General features: G+C 46.4%; 1 protein-coding gene across 3 annotated transcripts in view; it reads left to right on the forward strand.

The window, feature by feature from the left end:
- Positions 1 to 11,501, forward strand: part of LOC145354817 (uncharacterized) — a 30,891-nt gene extending 19,390 nt beyond the window's left edge. The window contains exons 8-11 of one of the 3 annotated variants that reach the window (XM_080206318.1): positions 1,282 to 1,357; positions 4,759 to 4,825; positions 7,402 to 7,562; positions 9,400 to 11,501. In XM_080206318.1, coding sequence (XP_080062444.1) covers positions 1,282 to 1,357; positions 4,759 to 4,825; positions 7,402 to 7,562; positions 9,400 to 9,514 — 419 coding nt within the window. In that variant the 3' untranslated portion in view covers positions 9,515 to 11,501. The remainder of the gene's footprint in view (positions 1 to 1,281; positions 1,358 to 4,758; positions 4,826 to 7,401; positions 7,563 to 9,399) is intronic. The other 2 variants (XM_080206319.1, XM_080206320.1) reach the window with 2 other exon arrangements.
- The last annotated feature ends 557 nt before the right edge of the window (positions 11,502 to 12,058 follow it).

Raw genomic sequence — 12,058 nt, forward strand, 5'->3', positions numbered from 1 at the left:
TCTGGTTCACTCATGTCCTTCAGGGAAAAGGAAATCTGCCGTCCTTATCTGGACTGACCGACATGTGACTACAGAGCCACAGCAATGTGGCGCAGTGATTAGCACTGCTGTCTCACAGTGCCAGAGGCCCCGGTTCGTTTCTGGCCTTGGGTGACCGTGGAGTTTGCATGTTCTTCCTTGTGTCTGCGTGGATTCCCTCTGGGTGCTCTGGCTTCTTCCCACAGTCCAAAAATGTGCAAGTTAGGTGGATTAGCCGAGATAAATTACCCCTGAATGTCCATGATAAAAGTGCAGGGTTGCAGAGTGGGTGGGCCTGGGAAAGATGCTCTTCTGGAGAGTCAGTGCTGACTCGAATGGACAGTGGCCTCCTTCTGCTTTGTAGGACTTGTATTCTATGGTTCATTGTGGTTGACCCTTAACTATCTTTAAACTGGGCTCGCAAGCCACACAGTTCAAGGGTAATAAGAGATGGGCAACAAATGCTGGCCATGCCAGCGATTCCCACAGCCCATGAAACAACAAAGAAAAAAATGTACCTTTACCATATGGTAGGCAGCTGACCACCACTTTCTGAAGGGCAAATAGGGAAGGACAATGAACACTGGCCTTGCAAATATTAAAAAAAGATACAAGTAAAATTACTGCAGTTGACCCTTGAACTGTGTGGCTTGCTAGCCCAGTTCTAAGGGTAGTTAAGAGTCAACCACACTGAATCATGGAATATAATCCCTACAGAGCAGAAGGAGGCCATTCAGCCATTTGAGTCTGCACCGATTCTCCGAAAGAGTATCTTTCCCAGACCGACCCGCCCGCAGCCCTGCACCCTTACCGTGGACAGTCAGGGACAATTTACCATGGCCAATCCACCTAACCTGCACATGTGGGAGGAAACTGGAGCACCCACAAGAAACCCAGACAGACACTGCAGATGCTGGAGATGTGAAATAAAACAGTAAGTGCAGGAAAACCTCAGCAGGTCTGATCTTTCTGTGAATACAAAAATGTCCTCGAGGACATTAGTGAGTGGGTTTTTAAGACAATTGTTTAATGGTCACCTTTAGACTTAAAATTCCAGATTTTTATTGAATTCAAATTTGACCATCCACTGTGGTGAGATGGGTCACAGAACAGTGCCCTGTGTTTCTGCATTAACAGCCCAGCGATAATACCGTCATACTATACCGCCTCTCCTTCTGTGTCACTTTCTATCCCAATTTTATTTTGAATCAATAATATCATAACCCTTTCATGATTTTGTTTTAAAAATGGTCTCTTTTGCAGCACATCATTACGGGGGAGGGTCCATCATGCTGAGGCAGATGTTTCTCGCGGCACTTGACCTCACGTTATACAGCAGGTAAGGCCTCTCCGATGCAGGTGAAGAAGATATTAAGAGATGAGTGGGGGAAAGCGATGGCGGGATTCGGGTTCCACAGTTGGGTGATGGACTTGTCAAATTCGAAAGTGGAGTGTCTTGCGGTTAGAGTAGAATAACACCTCCCAACGGAAAGTATTATCTCAACGGAAAGGAATGGCCTCTTCGTCATATTCAGTTGTTTCTTCAATGAATCTGAGGCTCCTTCCTGGCTGAAACTTGTTGTTAATTGAGGGGCATAGATCAGGTGAATACATATGGTCCGTTCCCCAGGTAGGGGATGTGAGGAATGGGTTCACAGACCTTCAAATTCAGTCCCAACTTGATGTCAATCATTGTCAATTATTCCGTAGAAGTCACTGATATATAAAGGGACCACAGGTGGCACTGTTGGTTGTTGGAAAATTGTGTGTGGGGTTGGATCAAAGAAATAAAGGTATTTTATGAAGAAGCAGAACTTACGTCTCCTTTACAGCAACTGAGAGGCTCAAAACGGTGGGGGGGGGTGTAAAACTAGAGGGCGTAGGGTTAAGGTGAGAGGGGAAAGGTTTAAAAGAGACCTGAGGGGCAACTGTTTTACACAGAGGGTGGTGCATGTATGGAATGAGCTGCTGGAGGAGTGGTAAAGGCCCATACAATTAGCATATTTAAAAAACATTTGCATTGGTACGTGGATGGGAAAGGTTTCGGGGACTGGATCAGTTTAGGAAACCTGGCCTGCGTGAACGAGTTGGGCCAAAGGGCCTGTCTCCCTGCTGTATATTGCTATGACACTGTGACATCAGTCTTAAATTTGAATCTTGTTGTGTGAATCTGTGACCAGAATCCTAGAGTCATATTTCATTTTAAAATCATCTGGATTTATCTTTTGTTTCCTCTTCACTATTTTAAATGGATCAGTGACGTCCACTTGAAGCCATCTGATTTCTGGGCTGAGCCCCCCCTGCAGATTTTCCGAATATTTCTGATACTATTGAGCGTGTTCTATAAATCTACTGGTTCACACAGCCCTTCTCTACCCGTCCAACTGGCCATCCTTCTGACTGTGAGCACCAATCGGTTACTTAATGGTGGCACAGTGGTTCGTACTGTTATCCCACTGTGCCCCGGACCCGGGTTCAATTCCCAGCTTAGGTCGCTGTCTGTACGGAGTCTGCACATTCTCCCTGTGTCTGCATGGGTTTCCTCCAGGCGCTCCGTTTTTCTCCCACAATCCAAACGACGTGCTGGTTAGGTGGATTGGCCATGCTAAATTCTCCCTCGGTGTACCAAAACAGGTGCCAGAGTGTGGCGAGTAGGGGATTTTCATTGCCGTGTTAATATAAGCCTACTTGTGACACGAATAAATTAACTTTAATAGCACACTGATCTGAAACCTATGCATGAGGTCTAATATGGACTAATAAAAGACCATGAGGAAAACGGGACTAATCCAACTGGAACAGTTTATTAGTACATCTTATCTCTCGCACAGTCAGCACAAGTCTGGCTTGGCAAGTTCTACGCAGTGTGGTCACCTGATCCATCCTCTAATAAATAAATAAATAAACTTTAATAACCTTTAAACTATATAACAGCAATCACAGGGACATCTGTAGCGTTACGAGGATGTCATATGTCAGAGATAAACAGCGGGAACCTTGGCTGATCCATTCCATCCCCCACCCCTCCCCCGGCATCCCCATTCCCAAACTTATTCTAGCTCTCCCAGCCCCGAGCCTGGATGTGAAAACCTGGGTTTATCCTGGGTTAATATTTCCACTGGAATCCCGTCTGATTCCTGCAGGGGCCTGAGCAGGAGTTGGGAGAAACTAGGGGCAGAATTCTCCAGCCGCGCTGGTCTAAAAGCCGGAAATTCCACTCCATATGTCAACGGGCCTTCACATTGTCTGCAACCCACCTGCTATAATTTCAATGGCGAGCGGGGAGGGAGAATTCCGGCTTTAGTTTCCTTCAGTCTTCCATTCAAGTTACTGGAGGGACATGTGTGCAACTGCCTCTAGTGTGCACTTCCCCACTGCCATGCTCCCTCGTTCCACCTCATCCTTGCTCTGGAGAGTAACCTTCAGAAAATGATATGCGTATGAGCCATATTGTGGGGAATTTTCTACGTAGCCGCCAGTGTTGGATATCTCGCGCACTGCCAGGGCACAGCAAGAAATCATTTCGGATTAATACACAAGGAATAGGAGCAGAAGGAGGCCATTGAATTTTATTTTATTTATTTATTAGTGTCACAAGTAGGCTTACATTAACACTGCAATGAAGGTACTGTGAAAATCCCCTTGTCGCCACACTCTGGTGCCTGTTCGGGTACACTGAGGGAGAATTTATCAAGGCCAATTTATCATGGTCTTTTGGACTGTGGGAGGAAACCCACACAGACACACGGAGACTGTGACCCCAGACAGTGACCCAAGCTGGGAATCGAACTCGGGTCCCCGGCGTTGTGAGGCAGCAATGCTAATCACTGTGTTACCATGCTGCTTGCAATCGGCGCCGCCATTCGATAAAATCACAGCTCAGTGGGCTCCCCGCTACAACTTCCACACGATTCTGCAGCCAGGGTTTCTAGTGTCATTAGCTCCACCCCAGGAGGTTGGGGGAAAGGAGGGAGCGCCCCATGCGCAGTGCCAGCCTGGCCCCAATGGGCAAGGTGGCAGTACCCAAGGTGCACCTTGGCACTGCCTGGGCATCAGGCAGTACCGAGGGAGCGGGTCCAGAAGGGGTGGGGCCTACTGGGGGGGGGGGGTGGGCCTACGAGGGAGAGATTTGTAGGCTCTTGTTGCCACTCAACACAGGGATCAGTGGTAGAATGAGGGAAGGGGGCAATCGGAGCTGGCCATGAGAGTGGGGTAGAGGGGTCAGGGTTGTTGGGAGGGAGACTCGGGGCTGCCAAAAGAGGGGGAGGACTGCCATGGGAGTGAAGGGGGGGGGAGGGTCTGCCCAGGGAGGGGGTGGGGCAGGGGGGTGGCCATCGGTGCTGGCCCGGAGAGGTCCAGGAGAGCAGCAATCAGGCCACAGAGGGAGGGCGTCATGGGACATACTAGCCACCACGAGACCAGTAGTGCGGGGCTTTTGCACATACGCCAATCTCCGCTCTGACAGACCGGCACAAGCGCAATGGCCCACTCAGCGCTACGCTGCCAGCTTCTCCAGCTGGGCAGAGGCCCACCCCTCCCAGATTTTTAGAGTGAATCTCCCTGAGGCACACTGCAATATACAGCGTGTGGGAGATCCATTTTGAAATTTCTGCTTAAAAAATGATCGGCAGGATTTTTACATGAATTCGGCGTTTAGAATTTTTTGGGGAGAATCGGCCTCTTGAATTGTTTCTCGAGGATAGGTGAACATGAGATCATAACGTACTCACCTTTCTCCAGTACAGATTCCTGGACGAGTGTTGTGAGGGAAATCGCCAAGAGGTTTTCAGTGATGAAGCAGCTTCCTGTGAGTAACTGTTGTGCAGTTTTCCCTTCGGTATGAGTTCAGAATATAATAGGATTCAAGAAAAGGAGAGACACGTTTAACTAATTTACTGGCCTAATCTGAAGCGATTACTCACATAGTGGGCCAGGCTAATACTTTTCATAGAATCCCTACAGTGCAAAAGGAGGCCATTCAGCCCATTGAGTCTACACTGACCCTCCAAAAGAGCACTCTAGCTAGGCCCACTCGCTCGCCCAACCCTTCATAACCCCACACATGGCCAATCCATCTAACCTGCACATCTTTGGACTGAGGGAGGAAACGAGATGATCCAGAGGAAACCCACGGAGACATGGGGAGAACCTACAGAAGGAGACCGTTCAGCCTGTCAAGTCTGCATCGACTCTCCACCAGAGCAATTTAACCCAGGCCACGTTCCCTTAACCCCACATATTTACCCCACTAATCGTCCTACCCTACACATCTTGGGACACTAAGGGGCAATCTAGCATGGCCAAACCACCCAACCTGCACATCTTTGGATGTGGGAGGAAACTGGAGCACCCGGAGGAAACCCACGCAGACACAGGGAGAATGTGCAGACTCAGCACAGAGTGTGACCCAAGGCCAGAATCGAACCCGGGTACCTGGCGCTGTGAGGCAGCGGTGCTCACCACTGTGCTGCCACTACCTATACACACGGAATGACTTAGTTCCACTTCAGTGATTAACAAGGCATGGTTTCGTTGAGAAAAGGAAACAGTTTTGAGGGGATCTAATTGAGATTTCCAGCATTTTGAAGGGGATTGACAGATGTTCACCAGGTGTTCACTGTTGTGAATTAGTCAGAGGACACAGATTAACATGAGGTTTGAAGTAAGAAAGGAAATCAAGTGGAAATTGTACGAGCAAAACATCAGAGTGGTGTAATACATTACCTGAGTCACTCAGAGAAGTGGACAAGATAATTAATTAAATGTATTGAATGCTTTTTCACTTGAGCTTTGCTTTTCTTCCCCCGGAGATAACGACTGCTTTTTGACTTCTTGCTCCACACACCCACTGGCCACACTGTCCAGGAGTTAGACTTGGGAGCATTGGAAAAATTGTTTTCTATTTAATTTGATTTGATTTATTATTGTCACATGCATTAGTATACTGTGAAAGGTATTGTTTCTTGTGCACTATACAGACAAAGCTTACCGTACATAGAGAAGGAAAGGAGAGGGTGCAGAATGTAGTGTTACAGTCATAGCTAGGGTGTAGAGAAAGATCAACTTAGCAAGGAAGGTCCATTCAAAAGTCTGACAGCAGCAGGGAAGAAGCTGTCCTTGAGTCGTTTGGTACGTGACCTCAGACTTTTTGTATCTTTTTCCCGACGGAAGAAGGTGGAAGAGAGAATATCTGTGACGCGTGGGGTCCTTGATTCCTGCTGCTTTTCTGAGGCAGTGGGAAGTGTAGACAGAGTCAATGGATGCTTGAGTATGTGGGGCATCACTGCCATACCTAATCTTAGCTGCACCACGTCACAGAAGCACAGAAACTAGAAGCAGGAGAAGGCCATTCGGTCCCTCGAGCCTGCTCCACCATTCATTTTAATCATGGCTGATCATCAAATTCAATATCCTGTTCCTCCCCTTCCCCCAAATCCCTTGATCCCTCGAGCCCAAGAGTTATGTCTAATTTCTTCTTCAGGGCCCCTGACTAGTTTTCTAGTCTCTAAACCAGGAGTTCCGAGAACAACGCTGGCTGCCTTGTTGCTACCGTAGCCAACGTTACAGATTTTAGTACAAACCAGAAATCGGAGACCTTTCCAATCGGTGTGACTCCAGATGGAATTTGCGGACAGACTGACAAATAGGGTGAAAAAGTGGTTAAGAAACGTAGATCAAACAAGCAGAGATGGACCTCATGATCTTTTGCTCTTATTGTTGATTAAAGTCATTGTTAAAGTGCATCTATTTGCATAGTTTTATGTGATGACAGCTTTTACAGGTTTCACAAAGCACATTATAACAATGTAGAACTAAAGACATGCGGGTTAGGTGGACTGTCCATGATAAATTGCACCTTAGTGCAATTTAGGGGGATCAGCAGGGTAAATATGTGGGGTTATGGGGATAAGGCCTGGGTGGGATTGTTGTTGGTGCAGGCTCGATGGGCTGAATGGCCTCATTTTTGCACTGTAGGGATTCTATTCTATTCTATCCCATTTGACTCTGTTCTGTTCTGTTCTACAAAGGCAAAAGCAAAACACTGCAGATGCTGGACTCTGAAACAAAAACAGGAAATGCTGGAAAATCTCAGCAGGTCTGACGGCATCTGTGGGGAGAGAATAGAGCCAATGTTTCGAGTCTGGATGACCCTTCGTCAGAGCTGAAGGGTCATCCTGACTCGAAACATCAGCTCTATTCTCTCTCCACAGATGCTGTCAGACCTGCTGAGATTTTCCAGTATTTTCTGTAAATATGGATTGGTGTTGCCCCAGGGGGTAAATTGTTTGGTTGTACATTTAGATTTACAGTAGTGGAAGGGTGAAGGCTGATAAATGAATAGATTGTCATTCTTTCTCCACCACACGCGGTTCTCACTCTCAGGAAGATTGTGTCCTTTGCACCTTTCTGCATATCTTCTCCGGAGGTTACTCAGCTGGCTACTATGCTTACGAATGGGCAGAGGTGCTCGCCGTGGATGCGTTCTCAGCCTTTGAGGATGTCGGCTTGCAAAATAGAAATGCGATATCCAAAATTGGACACAGGTAAGATGGTTTGATATCTCAGCGGCTTCAGGGGGGCACGAGAGTAACAAAACAAAGTGAGGACACGGTGCCACTGTGGTTAGCACTGCTGCCTCTCAGCACCAGGGACCCAGGTTCAATTCGACCTTGGCTCACTGTCTGTGTGGTGTTTGCACATTCTCCCCATGTCTGCGTGGGTTTCCTCCCACAGTCCAAAGATGTGCAGGTTAGGTGGATTGGCCAGACTAAATTGCCCCTTAGTGTCCAAAGATGTGCAAGTTAGGTGGTTTGGCCATGGGGATATGAGGGAGGAGAGGACCTGGTTCGAGTGCTTTCAGAGAGCAGTATAGACTTGATGGACTGAATGGCCTTGTTACATACTGTAGGGATTCTATGTGTTGTATGTAGGGAGTTGCAGCTGAAGAAACATCAGTGTCAGGAATTTCAGTGAGAGATTGGTGGAATGACCAGAGTAATGGTTAAAAAAGTCCGGTTACGCTCTCCTGTGGGACCTGCACTGATCTCCAACCACAGTCGAGGGAGAGATTTGAAATCAGCAGCTCGAGGCTGGAGTGTTGTTGGACGAGGGAACGGTTTCATGGCACATTTACCCACTTCTACCAGACTCAGATGGTTAAATTCCAGCTTTCTCCCTCCCAGCTCCTTATCACAGACCAGGCCTTTGGAGCTGGTGTCAAATTGGAAGCAACAGTATAAAGAATAAAATTAATACAGTACAAAGAAAGAAGGAATAATATTTCCATTGTGTCTATTGTAACCTCAGGATATCCCAAAGCTCTTTATAGCTAAATAGGTGCTTTTGAAATGTAGTCAATGTTATGATGTACACAAGGACCTTTGACAAACAGCAATATAGTCATCTGTTTTAGTGATATTGGAAACATAGAAACTCGAAGCAGGAGTAGGCCATTTGGTTCTTTAAGCCTGCTCCACCATTCATTATGATCATGGCTGATCATCAAATTTAAGATCCCGATCCCCCCTCCCCCCAGATCCCTTTAGCTCCAGGAGCTATATCCAATTCCTTCTTGAAATCAGACAATGTTTTGGCCTCAACTACTTTGTGTGGTAGTGAATTCCACATGTTCACCATCCTCTGGATAAAGAAATTTCTCCTCCCCTCAGCCCGAGAAGGTTTTGCCCTCATCTTCAAATATGACCCCTAGTTTTGGCTAGGATAGTAAAATGCATGCAATTGTTACCAGCCTCTGTCACCTTGTCTGTGGGTGTGGGTGGGGGTGGGGGCTATGAAAACAGCTGATTTAAGGCCGGTTCTAGTTGCAACATAAAGTCTGAAGATGTACGGGTTTGTTTGATTGGCCATGTTCAATCAACCCTAGTTTCAGGGGGATCAGCAGGTTAAGTATGAGAGGTTATGGAGATAAGGTGGGATTGTTGGCGGTGCAGGCTCGATGGACTGAATGGCCTCTTACTGCACTGTAAGGTCTCTGTGATTCTATTCTATGATTCCATGTAGCATGACTGACCTACCACAGAAAATTACAGCTCAGAAACAGGCCTTTTGGCCCTTCGCCTCTGCAGTGTTTTTGCATTAGCGGTCAGCTATGGTGTGCTGGGCAGTGTCTTCAGTCGGCCTCAAGTCGGCAAGTTTGCTTGGACTTCCCACGTGAACAGAGGTTGGAAACATGGATGTCTGCATGAATTGTTGATGGTACCATTTACAATAGGGGCAACACCATAATGTAACCTAATAGAATGGGCCATCGAATCTAATGCAGGAGTATGTGCAGTGATCGTAACCGGATTGTGGTGAGGCTTATTTCTCGTTATCTTCTGAATCCACGGTTACCTTTGACCATCTTATCCTTGCCTGTAGGTTCAGAGACACTGTGCTGAGTCTTGGTGGCGGAACTGATCCAAGGCAAGTGTTTAGACTGTTCAGAGGCCGGGACCCTCACCTTGAATTTCTGCTCAAGGCTTACGGAATTTAACAAATCCTGTTCATAATGGCTTCTAAGATAGAGTCAAGCTCAACTTAGCGGCCTGCTGAGTCACGGATGATACCCGACTTAAATGAAATGCTGGAGTAAAACTGAGAGGCTTTGATTTTCCAGATCCATTAGTTTTCACCAAGTGGTCTGTGACTAATCCAAGGTTCAGATGCCCCTCAGATCAGCATTGTAGCACGTTGATGAATAATACTGTAGCCTTCAAACTCTTTCAGACTCTGTACAAAAGCATTTTCGTCCTCAGCTCGTGTCTAATACTTTGTTTTATCTAGTTAGAATTATAATTGTTTTCCTTTAATTTCAGTCACTGAGAGTATATATTGATTTTGTTAAGCTTTTTACATTTACCTGCGAACCTGGGCAGCACGGTACCACAGTGGTTAGCACTGCTGCTTCACAGCTCCAGGGACCTCGCTTCGATTCCTGGCTTTGGTCACTGTCTGTGTGGAGTTTGCACATTCTCCTCGTGTCTGTGTGGGTTTCCTCCGGGTGCTCCGGTTTCCCCTCTCAGTCCAAAGATGTGTGTGTTAGGTTGATTGGCCGTGCTAAAATTACCAATTAGTATCCTAAGATGCGTATGTTAGAGGGATTAGAGTGTGAATATTGAGGTAGGGGCTGAGTGGAATTGTGGTCGGTACAGACTTGATGGGCCAAATGGCCTCTTTCTGTACTGTAGAGTTGCTATGATATATTTCTATGATCTATTGATCCGTTCATTTCAAGTGACAATGGTCAATTTTCCCCACTTGACCCAATCAATAATTATTGAATTTGGCTCTTCTTACATTGTACGGTTGAAGTTTAACATGACTCCAGTGATATTAACTACCAGATCAGATTAAAGCAGGTTCATATGCTGCTAAACTTACTTCGATTATCAGAATAATTTGTACGTAAGTGTGCAAGAGCCATCGATTGTTTTACTAAATAAATCGAGTTGTTGATGTGAGCAAGTGTAGTCTTTTAATGTATAAAGCAACTTGCGCTTATTCAAAGCAAGTTTCTCCGAAAGGCTCACTTTTGTTTATTTTAGATCCAAGTCCAACTCCATTTCCATAGGGGTTCAGGTTCACATTCAAAGGGATGTTCAGAAGCCACCCACTTGGACAGTGTTGTGCAGCCTAATGTATCAGGCTGCTGGGTAACACAGCAGGGTGGACTTTCCTTGCTAACTCGGAGCATATAGCAAGAGGCTGTCACTCACGTAACGTGAACCAAGCTCCTTATTAACTGCAGCTTTGAACTCAGTGCCCCCAGCAAGATGGCTGACCTCATCACCCAGGCACTTAAACACCAGACTGGTCCAGCAGCCTGTCCAGAATGGGGCTTGACCTTTTAGTGAAATTGTAGGGTGGGATTTTACAGCCTCTCTTGAGCGAGACTGGAAACGCCCTCCTGAGGTCAACAGAGATTTCTGTCGTTGAACCCTCGCCCGCTCCGATTCTGTGGTAGGCACGACGGTGGAGTTTTTAAATCCAGAATTAAAAATTATTTGTACATAGCGATCATCATCCTGAAACCAGTCACTTCTTGGCCTTTTGGCTAAGACCAAGCTTCAGATCAAGCCCAAGATGGGACGCAGTGCCTCATCTCGTCAGCTTGGATCTTGTTTGTCTCTCTCGAGGGGACCGTGAATTGGATTCAGTTGGATTTTGAACTTGGTTTTTTGAGCAAGCAAGGAATGGATTCAGGTTTGCCTGATCCACTCTGAGCAGTGGCTTTGTAACTTTAAGAATAGAGTAAATTTTTTTATACAAACAATAAATTCTTATCTGTATCTAGGAGTACAGTTACTTGAGCCATTGGTTCATATATATGTGGTGGAATGGCAGTATAATGTACAATGGGGGATCACAATGGTGCTACATTCAATGGATTTTATACAGCTGGTCATAAAATGCTAGTCATTGTCCACACTGAATTGAAATGTTCACATTGGCGAAATAAAAATTGTATTTGGTCAAAGCTGTTCAGATGAAGTTGTCATTTTCTCCCACGATAGCTTTCAAAATGCTTCACGACAACCTGTCCTGGTCCCCCCCGTGCCGATACTATAGTAAAGAAAGCCCACTAATGCCTCTACTTTGTCAGTAGACTAAGGAAATTTGGCACGTCTGCTACAGCTCTCACCAGTTTTTACAGATGCACCATCGAAAGCATTCTTTCTGGTTGTATCACAGCTTGGTACGGCTCCTGCTCTGCCCAAGACTACACGGAACTACAAAGGACCATGGACGTCGCCCAATCTATTATGCAAACCAGCCTCCCATCCATTGACTGTCTACACTTCCCACTGCCCCGGCAAAGCAGCCACGCGCCCCAAACATTTTCTCTTCCACCTTCTTCCATTGGGAAGATACAAGGGTCTGAGGTCACGTACCAACCGACTCAAGAACAGCTTCTTCCCTGCTGTCCATCAGACTTTTGAATGGATCTATCTCGTTTTAAGTTAATCTTTCTCCACACCTTGGCTATGACTGCAACACCACATTCCGTACTATCCTTTCCTTCTCTATGAACAAGATG

The sequence above is a fragment of the Carcharhinus amblyrhynchos genome, chromosome 18, assembly GCF_965287045.1.
Source record: "Carcharhinus amblyrhynchos chromosome 18, sCarAmb.v2.hapA, whole genome shotgun sequence".
NCBI lineage: Eukaryota > Metazoa > Chordata > Chondrichthyes > Carcharhiniformes > Carcharhinidae > Carcharhinus > Carcharhinus amblyrhynchos.